The sequence below is a fragment of the Nelusetta ayraudi genome, unplaced genomic scaffold (genome assembly GCF_046127955.1).
Source record: "Nelusetta ayraudi isolate G7.1 ecotype Tasmania unplaced genomic scaffold, CSIRO-AGI_Nayr_v1 ptg000034l, whole genome shotgun sequence".
NCBI classification, from domain to species: domain Eukaryota; kingdom Metazoa; phylum Chordata; class Actinopteri; order Tetraodontiformes; family Monacanthidae; genus Nelusetta; species Nelusetta ayraudi.
In genome coordinates, this window is record NW_027466084.1 from 435,673 (window position 1) to 455,957 (window position 20,285).

The 20,285-nt window shown below is 49.5% G+C and overlaps 1 protein-coding gene across 2 annotated transcripts; it reads right to left on the reverse strand.

The window, feature by feature from the left end:
* Positions 1 to 456: 456 nt before the first annotated feature.
* LOC142892225 (trinucleotide repeat-containing gene 6B protein-like) lies at positions 457 to 20,127 on the reverse strand. Of its 2 annotated transcripts, XM_076032218.1 has the most exons (21): positions 19,811 to 20,126; positions 18,374 to 18,461; positions 18,005 to 18,026; positions 17,012 to 17,455; positions 13,966 to 16,836; positions 13,153 to 13,299; positions 12,305 to 12,519; positions 12,152 to 12,214; positions 11,861 to 12,022; positions 11,166 to 11,318; positions 8,896 to 9,078; positions 8,531 to 8,659; positions 7,212 to 7,416; positions 6,960 to 7,112; positions 6,546 to 6,713; positions 6,244 to 6,390; positions 4,791 to 4,883; positions 4,305 to 4,526; positions 4,125 to 4,195; positions 3,689 to 3,828; positions 457 to 2,683 (listed from the first exon to the last, which is right to left on the reverse strand). In XM_076032218.1, the coding sequence occupies exons 2-21, from the start codon at positions 18,428 to 18,430 to the stop codon at positions 2,113 to 2,115; spliced, it is 6,216 nt and encodes a 2,071-aa protein (XP_075888333.1). In that variant the 5' UTR covers positions 18,431 to 18,461; positions 19,811 to 20,126; the 3' UTR covers positions 457 to 2,112. The 2 variants fall into 2 exon arrangements, with proteins under 2 accessions (XP_075888333.1, XP_075888335.1); XM_076032220.1 differs by lacking the exon at positions 8,896 to 9,078 and having other exon boundaries at positions 19,811 to 20,127.
* Positions 20,128 to 20,285: the final 158 nt, after the last annotated feature.

Consider the following 20,285-nt stretch of genomic DNA (forward strand, 5'->3'; position numbering starts at 1 on the left):
AATATACGTTTTTACAAAGATTTGTATGGAGTTATTTGTATAATTCATTGTGCAAGGCTGCTCTACTGGAGCCTGGAAAGAGAAAAAAACATGAAAACAAGTACATGTACTTTTAAGTTATGTTTTTAAAAAACTGTCAAAAGGTGTAGTCAATTTTGTGCCCAGCTAGCGCTAAGGAAAGCAACAGCATGACGAGCGTGGTGTTAATGATTTCATACAGCCGGGCTGGCTTACACTGTACGATGACGTGGGTGTTTAATAGGATTGGTTTGTGGATAGTAATGAGAGTGCGACAGATGGACGCGCTGGCTCGCTGTTGCGTGGCCCCTCGAGCAGCTCACGGGCCTCCCGATGCCGTTCGACCGCTGCACTTGCTCCGTCTCAATCACTTTGCACACCCACATCCACCACAACATTGCAACACAGCAGCAGCATGAACGACCACAGGGCACGAAGTTAGAAGCCAATACTTTCATCTTTATTAATCTTGTTCTCATTTGTTTAAATAAATTCTTACTTTGTAAAATCTCAATAACGAAAACACTGAACAGGAGTGTTAAAGCCTGTCTTAATTTAGAACGGATACACAACAACAGAACATTTAAAAACGTACGGCAACTCTTACTCTTGTCTGTAAACAACCCGTCCCTGCCCCTCCCTCCCGCTCCACACAGTTTGATAAGATTTGGCATGTCCATTCTCTCAACAACGCGTATCCCTTCAGCTCTTTGAGTCATTAAAATGTTCGCTTTTTTTTTTTTTATTATTGCAGGTCAGACAATAAAAAATACAAGTCTGCTTAAAAAAACCAAAAAACAAAACAAAAACCCAAACTTAAAATGAGAGGAGAAAAAAAAAGCATTAGTGCCAATTATTCTTATCACACAGTCAGCAGTATACCAAATGCACTCGAAAAAACATTTTTTTTGTATGGACCATCTGTATAGTAAGCAGCCTTGCCCACATTATGACGGGCAGTAACATGCATACGTACACACATCATCCACACACTCTCTCACACACACGCACGCGCACAACATCGGTGGTGGTTTGATCCACTCGCTTGGTCTCAAGTCTCACTCATACTCATATGTCCATAGTGTGTGTGATACTGCGCACAGTACTGACACATGGAGAAATGCAACATATAGCCTCGAACTGCCAGCAAGTTTTTTTTTTTTTTTTTTTTCTCAAACAATTATCACGGCAACAGTAACAAACATGTTCAAGAGAGAATACAAGAGAAAGAGTGCATGAGATACAACAGTAGGAGGTCAGCATTTTTGAAAAGGGAACAATGACGTTGTTTTTTTTCCAATATATTCACTGTTCGGAAAAAGAAAAAAAAAAGAAAAAATTAAAACCTTACATACAAACACACGTAAGAGAAAACCAAACCTACCATACACAGTAAAGACACAGTTCTGTTTTTCAAAGCAGAGCTGTTTGCATGTGTTCGCGCTCGGCCTCCGTTTCAAAAAAAAAAAGAAAAAAAAAGAAAAGAGGAGAGGACGCGAACGCAAAACTGCACTTGAACCTCACACCATGTAGTAGTTTTTAAGTTCTCCTGTACGGTGACGGTAATGCTGTTTACAGTTGCCCACTTGTCTGAAGGCTTGTCTGTATTTTGGTGCGTGCATGTGTATGTAAATCTGTTGAGAGAGAAAAAAATACGTAATGGAAAAAAAACAAAAAAAGAAGTCCCCTATCTACGTTACATTGCAATCCAGTCAAGTCTTTCAGACCAACTGACTTTTCATTCGTTGTCAGGTTTCAAGTCTAAGCAGTTGAAATCTTCATCTGTGAAAAAAAAGGCTGTATACACATCTAACAGTCCCTGCATTTTTGTTTATATAATAGCTTAAGTCTGGCCACAAGAATGTGTGTAAGCATGTCTCACATTTCTGCTTTGTGTGTGCACATTAAGATGCATACTATGTTCATGTATGCACGTGTTATATGTTAAACTAATATGCATAAAAATGTGTGTGTGTGTGTGTGTGTGTTGTGTAGGTGTTGTGTGTGTGTGTTTGCTATAGTAAGTACATATGTAACCCAGTGTATGCCGTATCAGTGTGTCCAAACCTACGTGTAATAAGTGGAGGTGGCTGACTAGATCGAATCCGCTCCTCCGCCCAGCAGGTCGCCTGGCAACAGGGCCGCCGGACTGTCCATTTGGTGCCTCTCCTCCATTTGGGGCGCCCCCCAGAGGCCGCCGCCGGCGTAGCCCGCCGTCATGCCGCCCCAGAGCCCCGACCGGCCGGACTCCACGCCGCCGACCCCGCCCGCCTCCCCGGCGCCGTTGGTGTTCCACTGGGAGAAGATCCCCAGGCCGGCCCCCTGGGCTGAGGGGGTCTCGGCAGGGCCTCCGGCGCCGTCGAGAGTCTGCCACGCCGAGCCAGAGGACCGGACGCCACCCAGGACGGCCGGCCCGCTGTCCACGCCGCCGCCGCCACTTCCGACGGGAGCCGCGCCTGCTGGTGTCTGCTCGCTGCCCGGTGGGTTGCCCTCGTTGCCGGCCGCCACCGCCGCCACACCCGTTCCGGTGGAACCCTGGGTCCCGCCTGCCGCCGCCGCCGAGCCCGCCCCCTCCGCTCCTCCGCCCTGGGAATGTGCAAAATAGCGAGCGACTCCCTCCTCGCTCACAAACTCCGCCAGGATGGTGGTGTTGCCCAGGACGCACCTGAGAGGGGGAATGCAAAGAGGAGTGCGCTCAGGACGGCGTCTCGTGTGTGTGTGTCCTTACACACCGGGCAAAAGGAAAAATAAGCGACGCGAACAACCGATGCGAAAATCCGAACGTTTCCTCAGCGATTTTTTTTATATACACACCAAGCGTGATGCGAATATGTGTATAAAACTCGCTAAGTGAATGAAGTTTTGGGCTCTTTCTGTCACGCCAAAGGAGAAGCAATGGAGTTGACCACATCCTCAACTGATGATGTCCTGGTGATGGTTGAATTAATACAGAAAAAGAACAGAAGTCTTTGGGTTCACCAAATATTGTTCTTGAGAGAGGTGTTGCAGCCGTTAAATGAATGACTTTGTGAGCTTAGTACCTTAGTTTAATGTGTTGTTGTTGTTGTTAACAGTTTTGTTGACCATGTTATTGAAGTTCCATAAAAGATTTTTCGTTTTCCTTTGAATGTGCTGATCATTTTGAAAGCTTCCCGGAACAGATTTAAACGAAAGAATAAAATATAATTTCTAAGTTTGGCGACCGAGAAGTTTTGTTTTAACGTGCGTGAAACGAACCACCGCCTCCTACACCACGGCTTTCACTTGTAAAAGCCGACATGACAGGAAATGGGTGAGTTCAACACGACGATCCAGGAGCTCAAATTTTACCCCGGTGAAATTTCACCGGTACTTTTAGAACGTCCGTCAGACAATTAGGAGGACTGCTGCGTCAAACTGGCTCAACGTTTGCAGAGGGAGAGAACATTACCGAAGTTTTGAGGTGACGTCATCGACTGTCTAACGTCATTTTGATTGGTCAGAGGACAGCGTTCGCCTTTTCGCCTCCGAAAAATTCAGTTCCATTGACTTCAATAGTTTGTTTTTTTTTTAAACGCAAATTATTCGCCTGGTGAATTTGCTTCCGGTGTTTAAGGACCTTGAGAGAAAGAAAAAGAGAGAGAGAGAGAGGGAGAGGGAGAGAGAAAAGTGCGGCGACGGGTCGACGTACATGTGCAGAGCCCCCTGAGCCTTGGCTGCTTCCTGCCGACTGCTGTAGCGAATCAGAGCGCTGCCCTGGGTCAGGCCGAGGTGGAAGGTCAGCAGGGGACCATGCTGCATGCAGATAGTCCTCAGTGTGGAGCCGTCAATCTACATGGGGGGAGATGGGCGGGATCGGGGGAAAATTACATTTTATCCACCCTTGTCAAGTCACCGTTGATAACTATTGAGAACTCATCAACTTGATAAGTGTCTTCACATAGATGAGCATCATTAATAATAACATATAACTCAGAGAGTTTGTAATGTCAGCAGAGTCCAGCAAACTGGTCGCCCTCCATTACTTGTGTGACACAAAGCCTTCTAGAAAACATGCAGAAAGTTGAACATTTTGCAGTGGGAAATACACAGTTAACCGACTTGGCTCTGCTCTCAGTGCTTCTTACCTGGGGGGTCAGGTTGCTCAGCAGCAGCCAGCAGCTGCCTCTGGAACCAGCGCCGTCGCTCCATGCCGAGCCTGCAGAGAAGCAGAAAGACTCAGCCAAAAATATAGATGCAATTCTTTCGGGGGGTTTTTAGTGCTGAAACTGTCCAAAACCAGTGAGGAAAACCCCGCAAAACATTACCAGGCCCATATCTGGACTCTTGATTCATGCCGCCCCCTCCTCCCCAGTTCCGGCCCAGCCGCGGCCCCGCCACCGTGCTCCAGGGGGAGGGCGAGGCCTGCTTCTGATTGGTTAAGCCAGGGGGTGGGCGTGGCAGCTGCGAGCTGTTGCGGTTGGTCTTCCACATCTTGTTCTGCCCAATGGGCTCTGGGGGCCAGCTGGGCTTGTACTCCGAGTACTTTGCTGCGGAGGAAACGGGGCGGTGGGAATAATACCAGGAGGGGAGGGAAGAAAGAAATCAGTGTACACAAACACAACAGGGAGGAAGTGGCGAGGTACGGAACAGCGTGTTCCTTCGCTTTTGGGCGAAAGGAAAAGGGGAGAAGTTTGACTTGGAGCTCGCAGGGAAAAAAAATAGTCTGACAAGTATTTTGGGGTTCAAGCCGACGGAAAAAAAACAAATAAGAAATAAAATCGACAACCTAAAAAAAAGAGTAAACCACACACCTGTATTGTGAGCATTGCTGAGGGGACTTTCTGAGGCACTGTAGGGCCAGGCACCGGGTGAAGGCAGCAAGGTGTTGAGGGTGGGGTTTGGCCCTGGGGAAACAATGAAGAGAGGTAAACAAACACAACTCAAAGCTGCATTTTTTTTGTTGTTGTTGCGAACGACTCTCAGCTGTGCGCGTGAGATGTGTGGCCGTCTGACCAGCGCTGCCGCCTGCCAAACTCTTAAGTTTCTCAGGAACTTGGGTTACATCACTAGGAGCCAAATTAGAGAAGGCCTGGCCGGCTGCCGCTGGCAGTCATTTCACCATCTGAGAGTCGAAAGCAGTTGATGTGACGTGAAAGAGGCTGAAAAAGGGAACAAAACGCAACACCGTCTAACGGAATCGTGCCGTTCGTGATTGGACGGCTCCGACCTGCAACAAAACACATGATGGCAACAATTACTGTCCCCCGAAGGGGCTAAACGACGAATTGTGTGTTTGAACATAATGCTGTAGTTTTGTTGTCTGGTCTAATGTATTGTGTTTTGTGTGATTGGCAGAGAAGATCAACCATCTGCCCCAGTTGGGACATCCTGGGATTGATGGAATGGCTAGAAAAAAAGTTTTTCTGTTATAATTTTTCTTATATATTCACGTTACGTTTTTTCTTCTTCAATCAGATCTAAAAACTTTTGTATGATTATATTTTATCTAAGTTTTTTTTTTTTTTTTTTTTTACAAAGGGTAATCCCTTCTTATATATTATGTCCAGATGTACCATGTGATGTACAAATCATCCTTCTTAAACCCTTTGTTTTTATGAAAGCCACACACACACACACACACACACACACACACACACACACACACACACACACACACACACACACACACACACACACACACACACACACACACACACACACACACACACACACACACACACGGCTACAAATGCAAGGATGCCATATATGATGACTGACGGAGGTCTGTTGACGGAAACGTCGGTAGATTATTAAAAAGGAAGGGAGTTGAACAGTGTACGGGAGTTGATTTTGTCCAACAATTATTGTTAAAATACGACACAATAAAAGCCAAAGTGAAGGGCGTGACTGTGCTTTTGATAACCGCACCCCCCTCGCCCTCGGCTCCGAGGCTCCCGTTGCACGTTTTGTGCTCGGCCACTCCTTGCGAAACGTGGCTGGGAAAAGTCAGTTCGGAGAGCAGCGTTAAAAAAACCCACAAACGTCGGGGAGAAAATTCAGAGGGGGATGAGACCGGCTTTAAATTTACATCGAGTCGAGACAGTAACGCCTGCTCTGTAGCGGCTCTCCGAAATGATTTAATTCGCTCTTTCGGCTCCTCGCAGCGAAAGTGACTTAATGCCATTACGACGCTAACTCCCGAAAATCCCTTGGCGCCGCGCGAAATTCGGAGATGTGATTTAGACGTTCCGGGGCGGTGGATACCTATGTTGTCTCGCAGTAACTGATGGTCCGAGTCGTTGAGGCTCTGGGGTCCCGGGGAGCCCATGACACTGCCGGGGGTCATGTAGGGGTCGGACTCGGGGTCCCCACTGTTCTGGATCCCCTTCCAGGGCACGCCGGGTTGAAACTCTGCCACGGGAGGACAAGAGACGATGAAGTGGGGCAGAAAAAAAGCGACTGCTTAACGCTGTGACGCTTTCACAGTCGTTCCACAAACGGCCGGCAAATTAGCCCCCCCAACAAATAAGGAAACAAATGTTCGGATTGTGGGCAGACGTGCTGACCTGGCGGCCAGCTGGACGTTGCCGGTTTGCTCCCCATTTTGCTCCCCGGTGTGCGGTGCCAGTTGTCCGCAGTGCCTTGAGCGGGTATGCCCAAGCTGTCACTACCGAGTATTTCGTAGTGGGAGTACGGGGACCCTCCTCTCACCTTCATGGCACTGGGTAAGGGGCCTGCAGGGGGCGGCGAGAACACGAAACGTGCGTCAAACGTCTTCATATTTGCGCTGCTTCATTGAAATGCACAAAAAATAAAAAATAAATAAAAAATAGGTGATGGCTAATGTGTTTCGACCAGATTGTCGACAGCCTGGGGGATGTGCGTCCCAAAAAATAAAGAAAAAAGAAAATTGTGATTTTCATTTTTTTTTTTTTTTTTGCCTTTGCAAAAATAATTTGACAAGCCATCTGTTGGCGCACCGTTCTTGTGAAGGGTCGTGTCGGGGGGAGACGGCGCTGGGGAGTGTCCCTCCATCATCCATTTGAAGCGGGACTGTTGTCCTCCAGTGTCTTTCATGACCCCCATCATGGGGTTCAGCTCCAGTTCTGATAGGTTACCGCCAGGGGCAAGTCCTGGGAGGGACACACACACACACACAAAGAGCGATCAATAACTTCAGAATCAGCTTGCAGGCAGGTGCTGCCAAACCACAAAATCCCAGACAAACTCACCGGAGTACATCCCTTGATTTTTGGCATGAAGATCTGACAATGTGCCCCCAATGCCGGAGTGCTGAAGGGGGTCGACCATGGGCTGCTTGGACAGGCCCGCCCCCAGGTGAGAGGGGGACAGTTTGGAGTTCGCGCCCACCGCCGCCCCTCCTCCTCCCTGCTGCTGATGTCTCTGCTGCTGCAGAATAGCCATGATTCTGGCCAGCTGAGGAGACGAGGCCGGGTCAGTGATGGGAAAGCTGCTCGGTCCGACAAACTGCGCGTTTCGATTGAGAAAATTGACTCGGCTGCTCAGGTCTCAGACATTCCGACGAGAGTCAGTGTTCAGTTTCTCAGGTCAAATGTTTATTCATCACAAATGTCAAAAGGTCAGCATGCTATAACTTACCCAGACTAGTGATGAGGGTGTAAATATAAATCCGAAACTGGAATAGAAAAATTAGTGCTCCTTGCAAATCGAAGGACAAAGGTAGCGTTCAAATCAGATTCATCCTCAAATCTGATTTTAAGGGCTGACTGTCCACACTGTTTCTAGCAAGTGTCCAAATGGGATCAGACTCAGTTCAGACTGGGCCACATTATTGACCCATCTGACAGGTTGCTGTAGCGACGTCGACAGTGAGAACCGATCGGTGTGTTTGGAGCTGTTCACACTGTCCAAATGAGATTTGAAATTGCCTCCCGAAGGTGGTTTCGATCCGTTTTGCAAAAATCGGATTTTAATGTGATTTGTGACTGTTCAGACTACAAACGTGCCATCCGGTTTCAATCTGGATGGGCTGCAAATTGGATTTTGGCTGGCAGTCTGAACGTGACCAAAAGAGCATTTCTTTTTTTTTTTTAAATCCAATTGGATTTGAAACACCTCACTAGGGGGTTGAAAAAAGCCCTTGGACTCATCAGTAAACTGACAGAACTGATGAAGCCTCTTGAAAGAAAGGTGTCCAAGCAACAACTCGGCATGTAAAAGTACAGTACCAAGTAAAGTACCAGTGTGGTGTGAATGAATAATGGGTTCGATGTAAAGCACTTTGGGTGCCTTAAAAAGCGCTACATAAATCAAATCCAATATTATTATTGTTTTTCTTAAATGTATTTATTGATTTTCATTACTATTATTATAATTATGATTATCATTATTATTATGACTTATTATTATGACTGCATTTTTAAAATCCTTTTCTCCCACTGTCACCAGTGGTGCAATCCCCAGAGTATGGTTTTATTAAATGTGACTGGTTCGGTATTTTTTTTATTTTTTTATTTATTTTTTAGAACATCATAAGGTGCGACTGTCCGGACGGCTCGAGTGCGTTTACCTGCTGCGGGTCCGGCTGTTGTCTCAGAGGCTGCGGCTGCGGAAACTTCCTCTGGTTCTGCAGAATCTGCTGCTGCTGTTGCTGCTGCTGCTGCTGTTGTTGCTGCTGCTGCAGCAGGAGCTGGCAGGCCTTTAAAATGGTGGGCAGAAGAGAAAAAAAGAAGAAAAAAGTAAAGCAAAACAACGTTGCGCACTGGGCTAGCGCTCGCATGCAGGCGCCGCGTATCCATTTCATCGCTACGTGTTTTTTCTTAAAGTAGATAATCGAACAGTGGGGGGAAAGCGGACGGAGCCCACCGCTGACGCATTTATCCCACCGTGACTCATCCCGAGCGGTCGGCGGCCCCCTGACGTCGAGTCACTCACCAGATGGAACTGCTGCACGTGGGGGTAAATGTTGTTGAGCATTGCAAGCTGCTGCGGCGAGATCTGCGGAGGGAACACTCCTCCGCCGACACCGCCGACCCCGCCGACCCCTCCGACACCTCCCACCACACCGCCGACGCTGCCGCCGGGAGAGGGCATCTGCTTCAGCATAGGGCCCGACACCTGCGCGTGCGACAGGAGGGGAGGGGGAGTGATCACACAGGGCTCCTGGAGCACACGCTCGGTCACAAGATCGCAAAGCTAAAATTGGGCGACGTTTGGATACAAGCGTCTGTGGGGTTTTTTTTTGTTTTTTTTGTTGTTTTTTTTTAAAGTAAAGTAAAGGTAGCAGATGCCCATTCCGGGTTCAGAAGTGAGGCGGTGTCGACTGAGCCAATCCACCAATTTATTTATGAATTGTTCCAGCAATTGCAGGCTATATAGAGGATTTTGAGCCGAAGGTCATTTTTTTAAAACTTGGAAAACCTTTGAGTTTTGACAGTTTTTTCCCCCCTAAATACAGGGATTTCAAAGCTGCGTCGCCGGTTGACGACGTAGAAGAAGAGTTGGACGGGGAGAGCATAACATTTTTAGCAAATGCTAATACTGCCATAATCTTTACAGCAACCGTGGGCAAACTACGGCCCGGGGGGCCATTTGCGGCCCGGTGAGCCTTTTAATCCGGCCCGCCGAACTAGAAGAAATGACACTAGCAGTCAAAAGTCTGGACACACCTTCCATTGCAATGTTTTTTTGTTTTTTTTTAAACTTTCCAAGTTTTTACACTGCAGAAAGATACTGAAGACATCAAATATATGAGCAAGATATATGTAATTATGCAGCAAAGAAAAACATGTTTAATCACTCTAAATGTGCTTTTTAATGAAAGGTGGCTATTTTAAATAATTTGAATATAAAAGTTATTATCAATATTTTACACTTTTATTGTTTCCTACATACTTCCATTTGTGTTCACACGTAGTTTTGATGCCTTCGGTGTGAGAAACTTCAACTTCGGCCCCTCTGTCACATTTTTAGACCCCATTGTGGGCCCCACTGGTCAAAAGGTTTGCCCACCCCTGCTCTACAGTCACATGAGTTGGCTCATTCACTTTAATGATCAGTGACTGTTGTTTTGAGATCAGTGAATAGAATGCAGGTGAACGGCACAGGTCTCCCTCCCTCAAAACTCAAATACACAAACTAATAACAACCGTCAGCGACAGCGCGCTCTCACAGACGAGTTGCGACTTGCACGTTCAGACTCCGAAACTTCCACAGGCAACGTGACGCACCTACTGTATCGGTGGGAACTGCATGGTGTCACAGGTTCCTGGTAGCCATGACCTCCCTGCTTGCAACTCAACATTATTCACCCCTGAAGTCGTCGCCCCCTGCAGGGCAAGGGTCAAATGCGGAGGATCCCTTTTTGCATCTTTCAGGATGCGACTTTAGCCGTCTTATAAGGGGATTTACACAATACAACAGGCTCCACGGGAAGTCCTATACATGGAGTGGCTTCGTTTGAAGTTTTGACCCCCCCAGGACTTCCGTTACCATCGCCTCTCACAAACCAAATCCAAACCTATCACATGTAGCCACTCCTACAATTAAGGAGCTCCCCTTTATGGCAGCAGCTCATGTAGTCCACACACACACAATGCTGTCAATTAGCAATAATGACACATAGTCGAGCTGTAATGGAAAAAAAAAACCCAAAACCTGACAATTTCCCACCAGTTAATTGGCATCTTGAAAACGTTGCACATGTTTTGTGCAAGTTTATAAAGAATACCCCTCCAAGGGCATGAAACTGCTTTTAACATCTGATACTGTATGATTAACAAGCAAGGTGCTTCATACAGACACAACATATCAATCAATAGCTGCGTTTCCATTGCAGTTTTCCGCAAAATAAAAGCCATATTTCAAAATTTTCGACAACGTGAAAGTGCGATTTGCAGATGTTGCCATTGAATGGTGTGAAGCACATGAGCCGTAATTTGCCGATGAAATGCCAATATTTGAGAGTTTTTTCAAAGTTTAGGCTTTTCCATCACCGATTTTTTTATCGCGATATTCAGGTTTCGCGCAATTCGAGGGTCTAACGGAAACGCAGCTAGTGTGGGATTTGATGCATATCACTCTTATGAGCCACAGCAGCAGGCAATAATCACTCTTTATCCACGCAATGTGGTGAGGCCAACACCGGCTTTATACAGTATTAATGAGCTCATCCAATAACATGGGCGGTGAATGGGACCACAGACCTGAGCGGAGAGGAACTGATGAGGCACTTGAGCACGTAACCCCTGCGAGGGGTTGACTGGATGCATGCCAGGCTGGTGCATCCCCCGGGGGGGAGGCATCCCTCCGCCGCCGCCGCCGCCACCGCCGCCGCCAAACATCCCGTGGCCGCCCATCTGAGGGGGAAACGCAAAGAGCAATTTCATATGACATCACCATTAAAGATGGGCCCTTCAGTTCGGGTTTGAGGTCGACATAGCGGCCCCGGCCGTTATCAGTGTGGAGTGAAAACGAGTCCAACACACAGTTTACTGGCCACTCAGAGTTCTTGCGTCATTAAAAAGTCGCACCAATAAAACTCTGCAACACTGGGCCGATATTTGGGATTCTGCGCTGACAGTTACATCAACGGGAAACGGGTGGACACATGCAAAAAGACCACTTGCGGTCTAAAGTCAATGTGGAAACACAAAGGCATTCAGTCAGGGGGAGAAAAAATAAATAAAACTGAATTATTTTGCGAGCAGAAATCAAATAATAGAAAATAACTTATTTTTCCCCCCACAGCTGACCCTCAGTTACAGGTGTTTAAACTACAAACATCAAGTATTATTAAAAATACCGACACATTCCATAATAAAAAGTAATGTTATCGTCATCTTGGCCACAGCGGCGATATAAGCCATCAGTCGCTAGCGTCTGCTAAAAGAGCTCCTACCTTTTCCCCGTAGGGCCCCATGTCCACAGGACCCATGTCTTTGGAAATGGGCATGCGGTACCCTCCTCCTCCTCCTCTTCCTCCTCTCCGCATCTCCCCGTTATAGTCGCTCATTCCTCTCTTGTCTGCGTCCATCTTCTTGTCCATGCTCGTGTCGTCGCCCTTGAAAAGCAACAGAGTCGACGGTTAACGCCGACACACCAGTGGCTCAACGCCGTTGTTGAAAAATAAACAAACGCGACAATCGCGATGATTGGCAAGTTCCAAAACGAAACACTGGCGGCGTCTTACCGGAAAGCCCATGTTGGAAAACTGCCGCGACACGGGATTTATCCAGCTGTCGCCACCGCCGCTCTGCAACCGAAATTGATCATCACACGCAGTTGAAACGCGGGGAACCAGGAAGTGACGACGCTTCGACGGCTTTGATCTTTCCTGACCCACCTTCATGTTGCCTCTCTTCCCTCCGTGACTTTGACCCCAGCCTCCGGAGTTGAAGGAGGAGGAGCTGCTGCCCTGGGACCCAGCGCTGTTCCACACACCACCACCGCCACCACCGCCGCCGCCGCCGCCATCATCGTCTTCGTCCCAGCTGGGATGTCGGGACGCGGAGATGGAGTTGTCGGCCTTGCCACCCCAACTGTCCATTGACTTGTTGCCTGTAGCCAAATCGAAATGGGGAATTACAACACTAGCTGCGTATCCATGACGGTTTTTCGCAAAATAAAAGTGATATTTGTAAAATTTTGCAGGTGTTTCCATTGAATGGTGTGAAGCCAATTAGCCGTAATTCTCGTCCCGCGAGAATTACGTTAGCTTTTGTTTGTTTGCTGTCAAGAATGTTTGTTATATTTTTCTCTTTAATTACTTGTAAAGAAAATAATCCGTCTCCTCCTCCGTCCAAACGTTACGCGCCATTTTCACCTGAAGTGAACTGGTCACGTGACCACGTACGTCATATCCAGTGACGTGTGAATGCGAAAAAAGTGTTTCCATGACACTTTTGCAATAAACCTCTATTCTGACACGTCTGAAAAACCACCTTTAGCTTAGGTGTTTCCATTACCAATTTTTTATTGCAATATTTAGGTTTCGCGTAATTCTAGGGGTAATGAAAACTACTAGCTACTGTCACGTTGTTGTCTTGACATGAAAGAACCTCAAATCAAGATGCGTTACAGTCCCAACTTGCGAACTGTTCCTCATTTCAGAGTTGGTCACGAATGAAAAAAAACAAAAAACAAGCTGTACAGTAAATACAAAACATTGGGCTTTTCACTCGTTGGCCTTACCGGGTTTGCCAGTGTTGGACGAGGGGCCGCCCCAGCCAGACACTTTGCTTGGTTCGTCCTGCTCACCCCAACCGGTTCCTCCATCGGAGGTCTGGCCCCAACTGGCTGTACCGCTGTCCACGGACTGTGAGCCTCCTCCCCACATGCCTAGTGACACAATCAAACACGACGCTTCAGGAACACATTCCGATTGGGGGACTCGGTGATGAAACGTGCACTACCACTCATTAGTTTGGGGTCACTGACTCATTTCAGCAGTGAACTGATCTTAAATGCTCTGCAATCATTATAAGTGCACTCAAATCAGTCAAGAACAAGTGCTGGGACCAGGTGTTTAATGAAAACCATTTCCAATGTCTAATTAAAAGTGATTGAGAGTGATTGAGAGAATTCCAAGTGTGCACACGCAACTAAGTGTGATTACAATATAAAATTTGGTTTAGATTTTTTTCTTTTTTTAATTTTAAAGCATTGAATTTCAGTCATGATGGCTGCGTATTGCACACTTGACATGCATTCTCCAAAAATCACACTTAATTAGACATTCATCAAGTGTCAAAGCCATCCCATAATGTGCTCAGCACATCCTGACTGATTTCCCTGCATGAGTAATGTTCAAAGAGCATTCCAGTGGTTTATTCCATGCAGCTCGTTGTGATGAGTCCAATGCAGAAATGAGTCAGTGACCCCAAACTTCTGAATGTGTGCGTCACCGCTGCACGGCTACCAGCATTTGATGATGCTAGTAGCCGAATGCTAGCGCATTCCGACTTTCTGTTGGCCCAACCGCGCTGCGGCGGACACGACGCTCACCGACGGCGGCGTTGGGAGGGTTGGCGTCCCTGCTGTGCTGCATGCTCTGCTGCCTCCTCGGCGGCTGCTGCTGCTGCTGCTGCTGCTGCTGCTGCTGCATGGGCGGGACGGCCTGCGGACCGTGGCCCTGGTTGGCCGGGGCGCTGTTCTTGTCCCACAGGTTCACATTCTTGCTTTTGTAGCGCGACGGGTCTCCCCACGCCGAGGTGCCGTCGTCGATTTCCATCTTGCGACTGATGGACTGGGGGGACGGCTCGTCCCACCCGCTGGGCTCCAGGGAGTCGCTGCCGCCACCACCGCCGCTGCCACCGCCGCCGCCGCCGGAGATTTGCGGGATCGGTCCAGAGGTCCAGCCCGAGCTTTGGTTCTGATTCTTGGAGGGCGAACCTCCGCCTCCGCCTCCGCCTCCGCCTCCGAAACCGGGCCGGCTGTTCCACCCTCCGGCCGCGGGGCCGCCTTGTGCCTGCTGGCCCTGTGATTGGTGCTGCTGCTGCTGATTTGGGGCTTTCATTGGTGTCACTTGGCTGTTTGGTATCTGTGCTGCTGCTGAGTGGGGCTTGGCGCTGCCCCAGTCCTGGTGGGATTTGGCTCCACGTGCATCCCCTCCTCCCCATCCTCCTCCTCCTCCTCCTCCTCCTCCTCCTCGGTGTGGCCCCCCTTCGTCCACACTGCCCCAGGAGGAGCTCTTGTCAGAGTTGCCTCCGCCCGGGTTGCGGACGTTGCCACCTCCGCCACTGGACATGGCGTCCCTCTGACCCCAGTCCCCTCCACCGCCTCCCTCGGACTGTCCTCGCCAGCCACCCGTCTCCCCCGTTCCCGTCGCCTTCCATCCTCCGGCCCTGCCCGCTTTGTCCTCTCGACCGTCGGCCCACCCGCTACCCTGATCCCCGACGTCCCCCCAGTTCCCTCCTCTGTTTCTGTGATCCCCCCTTCGCTCTTCGCCGCCCCATCCCTTGCTTGGCTGTGGCAGCTCGCCCCAACCGCTGACCGCTTTGCCCTTGCTACTTTCCGTGTCTTCCTCTGGCGCGCCGCGACCGCCCACGTGGGAACCGCTGGGCGCCAGAGCGGCGGCAGGCGGATCGCTGTTAATCGAACCGGCGTTGGGACGGTACCCGGGCCCGCGGCTCGAGGGGTTCACTGCAGAAGAGGACGAAGGGCCCCTTTCGCTCCTGCCGCCCCCTCCTCTCGCGGACTCGAGGTCCCAGGCCACGTTCTGCCGGATCTGGGTCTGACCCCAGCCCGTGTTGGACAGGACTCTGGGGTCCAGGTCGGATCGATTGAGCATGCCGAGTAAGGCCACTTCAGCGTTGGAGGTCTTGCTTGTCTTGTGGTCGGCAGACGAGGCGTCCTCGTGCTTCTGACTGCCGTCGCTCTCCCCTTCGCCGCTCCCGGCTATGGAACCTCCCCCGCTGGACGACGACAGGCCACCGCCGCCGCCGCCGCCCCCTCCGGCTCCGACCCCCTGCCCGCCCCACTCCCCGACCGCGCCGTCCCCGCCATCGGTCCCTTTCTGATTGTCCCATGCTTTTGTGATCGCTGCAATCTTTGGCGCGGCCGCCTCCTCCAAAACACCGCCGCCTCCGCTGCCGGTGCTCCCTTCCCCTGCGCTACCGCCTCCCGTTTCTAAGCTGCTCGAACTTGTCAAACTTGCGCCTCCCGCTGTGCCGCCCCAGTCCGCCTCTGAACCGCTCCCTTCCCATGCTCCCTGAGATACCACGGCGGTATTTGAGCCGTCGCTTTCTTTGCCCCACCCTGTCGCACTGTCGGCGTGGCCGCCTGAGCCCCACGCGCTCCCTTCCTGGCCCTGAGCTACAGTCCCTCCTCCGCCCCATCCGTCCGCCTGCGAGGCACCAACACTGAGGTCAGAGGACACGGGAGGCATGGCTCTCCAAGAAGAAGCCACCGGCGGGGAAATCGAACCGCGAGGGAGATTCCCGTTGTCCTCTCCCTCGGCGCCAGCGACCCCACAGTCCCTCTCGTTTCCTCCTCCTTGCTTTGGTCCTGCTACTTGTCTTTCACCACTTGGGCTGAGCTCTGGCCTCGGGCTCTCCAAGTGCTGCTGCTGCTGTTGTTGTTGTTGTTCCCCACCCCTGCCCCCGGTAGCTGAATCAGTGTGCTGCTCTGGGGGACCGGTTGGATTCACAGGTGAAAGAGGGTGACTGGTGACGACGGAGGTGCTGGCAGAGAAAGAGGAAGCAGACGTGATAGACAAATGTGACGAAAGGCCATCGCTGGCCCAGGATGACGCGCCGCCCTGAACCAGAGCGGGCCAAGCAGACGGGTTCATGCTGGGGTTGAAACTGGCACCCGGGGCGCCGCCGCCATCGCCGGCGCTCTCCTGAGGCCCAGAGAGAGGATGGGAGACTTTGGAATTGTAAAATGCTGCCGATCCTAGCCCCGCCTCCAGCTGAGATGAGGTTGAGCCCCACGCGCCGCCGCTCGACTGGACACATTCATTGAGTGAGAAAGAGGACGAAAGAGGAGAAGAACGAGATGAGGGAGGATTGTCCGTGCTCCCTGCCCCTCCCCCTCCTCCTCCGACCGTCCCTTCCTTCGGCTGGACGTTTCTCTCGCCCCACGAGGCACTGCTGTTGTTGTTGTTGTTGCCAGGGCAGCTCTGCTCCTGTGCCCCCCCCGCGGCCCCGTCCGAACTGGCTTTGGCCGCCCCGAGGATGGTCGGCCAGTCGGCCAGGTCGGTCCCGTCCACAATCACTTTTCCGCAGCCCTGAGTTGAGGACGAGCTGCCAGAGCCGGCCCCCCATGTGGAATTTGCATAAGTTGAAGTTGTAGAAGACGACAGAGCAGCGGCGAATGAGGATGGCGAGGAGGAGGAGTTGGTGGGTGAAGTGGAGGATGAGTCCAGGTTGGAATCTACGTGGGTTGGATGGGAGAAAATCAATTGAATTAGAAACGGTAGCAAAACAACAGCGCTAGCAAGCATCGCACTCGGAACTTTTAAGCAGTATTAGCAAACGCAACACTGTTTCATCCCACAGATTACAGAACATGGTTTGTCCACAAGATCAAGATCAACACGTCAACTCGCCTGTTCCCTCAGCCGGGTTCGCGCCGGGGCTGTCGGCTCCTTGTGGCGGAAGTGGCGGACTGGTTTCCCAACCACTGCCGCCACCCCCTCCACCACCTTCCCCTCCTCCTCCTCCTCCTCCGCCTCCACCCCCCAACAGCATGGAGGACAGCGGCGGCTGGCCCCTCTTCAGTAGCACTTTATGGTCCTGCTGGCAGCGAAATCTGGGCGGAACCTCTCGGGACATGTAGCGTTGCTGCTGGGAGGTCTGACTCGCTGGGGAGGAGGAGGGCTGTCCGTTGGCCACAGCAGTCCGCTGCTTTGCATTGTTTCCGGGAGGGCCCTGTGCAGAAATGCCAGCTGCACTAGGACTGGGGGACGTGGGGCCAACAGGGCCAGGGCTGGGGGACTCTGAGCCTGGGGTGGCAAGCGGCTGGGAACTGGGGGTTTTGGCTGGTTCTGGCACTGAAAGACACAAACGACGACAGGTGTGAAGCACGGGCACACGTCTGTGCAGCCATTAAGGATCCTGATTATGTGGAGATACTACTTAATCTCTTTGCAGGTACTTCACTTTTATGATTCAGGGATGAACTGTTTTTTATTGAGGTTTACACACCGACAGTCATGATGTCTTAACTCAACTGATGTTGGGTTTTTAGAATGGTGGTTGAAAGTTGAAGGAGCAAGCTAGGCTACCAATAGTGCATTTTGCCGTCTGTCCGAATTTAAAGGGAAAGTTACTCTCATGACTTTCTAGTTTTCCGCAGGAGATCGAGACAGATAAAAACTCGGCAGCGCGTGACAGCTAAATTAAAAACAACGGCTCAGAGGCTCAACTTGGATCACTTCGCCCTTTCTCGATAGCCCCTCGTTGGAATAGGTGGCAACGTGACAAGGCTACTCGCACGTAACTCAACTGCAAGAGGTCAAGGCAAGACATCACAGTACAGGCATCATTACAGAAGTATGATAAACAATAGCAAACAAAGACAGCAAAAATTCAAGACATACCTTTGATTTTCTGGTCTGACACCTAAGACAGAAAAAAAGTCAATAGCGTGTTAGACATGCGGCTGCAAAGTGATTCAATTTTCAACAAATAAAACCAACAAACAAAAAAAAAAATCATTGTACTTCTCACATCTTTTTCATTAAAATCACATAACCTAAAGTGAATATTTTACAATTAATATCAGGCTAGAAGTAAGAATGTTAGTAATATAAATAACTCATATGTTTCCCCTTAAATGTTTTCAGACAGAACAAACTCAACTAAAATCTCACATTTCCAATTAAGTTGTGGGGAAAATCCCTTCCTTAAAATATAATATAATAATATAATATAGACAAAATATTGAGGGGTTAATCAAAGAGGTTTACCTTCTGAGAGGTTTCCCTTTTCTTTTTATCTTCTTTTTTCTTTTTCTTGTCTTCCATGAACTACAGTTCCTTTTCCTGATTCTCCGGCCTGTGAGGGAAAAATGTGCGTGTTGTGTTGGAAATGCATGTCAACACACGACTGTCTAGTACTCTCCTACTCCAGTGGCGGAGAGTAACCTATCTCCTCATCTGCATTATTCATAGAGGCATACAATTGTCAATCAGACTGATAAAAAACAGGTGGTGGTCAAATAAAAACATACAAACAAACCTCACATAATCTAAGCATCATTTTAACTGTTCAACCGCCGTCACAAGTAAAATCCTGCCTTATTCATGGAGAGTCGGCGAAGCGTGGTTTGAGATAATAACTGAAGTAATTGAATTGTTCAAGCGGCTGTACGGAGTCTTACTTAGTTTTACTGCACGTACTACGTGTTTATATTTTGGATCCTTTCGCTATAAATCCACCATGTCGAGACACTTCCGACTTCACCGGACGCTATTCCCGGTTGCTTCGTGGGGCTGAATTTCGACTATAGTTCATAAGTAATGAACATAAAATGTTCGGCTTAATTGAATATGATCATATATGCAAGAAGGGCCATGTTTCTGCGTATCAACCTGTTTCAGAATTCCAAACAGTTGCAATATGATGCCTTATTTTGAAAAACAGGAAATGGCGTCCTCGATGGGTATTTTTTTTTGTTTTGTGTTAATTTTACAGAGTGAACGCGCATACTACACATTCACAGCCGTTTGGGCTAAACACCGAGTTAGCTGTGTGTAAATTAAGAATGAGAGACGGCTACTTCGCCGTTTGAAAAATAAAAATAGTTTCACTTGGAACATATTCAGAATGACCGATGACGGCATAGCAACACCCTCATCGGTAATTATTTATACACCCTGAATGTAAGCATCAAAGCACGACGTTTTCGACACGATGACAACAACGTCTGACGAGCACTTGAAATTGATGGGACGAGATACGCTAATGGAGGTTAACGTTGGACGCAGCTCGTGGCTCTGTGCACAGGTCCGACAGCTCCGTCTCCGTCGAGTCAAACCTTGGCGCAGATGAGTAGTGGACGCGCGCCTAACGTTAGCTAACGACGTTGCCCAGTCTCCGCTTCTTCTTCTTTTTTCCCCCCCTTCCCCTTACTTCATAATTTGAATTTTGACAACAAGGTTAACGAGACTGTGATAGTAAAGCGAACGACCCGGTCCACAAGTTTAAACGGGCAACAGGGGGGCCAAAATTACACGACGAACTTCAGTGACGTTTATCACTGCAGCACGCAATAGGCGAAGCTGGGAAACTGAAACCTACACGGTGCTGGTGCTCAGAGACGACAAAAACAGTCAATAACCCAACACAATCGCCGCGTTTCGAAGAGCAAAGCGACGCATACGACGTTTGTGTGCATTACTCACCTCGGGAATCACATCGGGCATAAAGTGCTCCTGTGCAAAAATTCTTGCAGACCCACCGCTAGCAGGCAGGCTAGCCTAGCTAGCCTAGCGAGCTAGTTCTTCGAGGCTTCCAAGGCTAAATTGAATACGAAATGACATCACCGAAAGGCCAAATGCTGATCGTAAAAAAAAATCCCGACCGGCGAGTATCCTTCTCGAGCTCCAGAGGTTCTTAAGCTGTAAACACGGCATGCATAACCCATTGATGACTGTCAGACGCTGTATGATCTGTTAGTTTACTATCGGCCATTTTGCTTCTGCGAGAGGGTTTAGCCAGTATATGATATCACCAAGCTGGTTGTTGATCACAGAGGGGAGGAGGAGCAGGTTTATGTACCCACACCGTCCTCCAGAGGGCGACATTAACACAGGAAACATGACGCCACACCAAGCAAGGGAGGCATAAATAAGTAAACAACCAGGGCAAAATGAGATA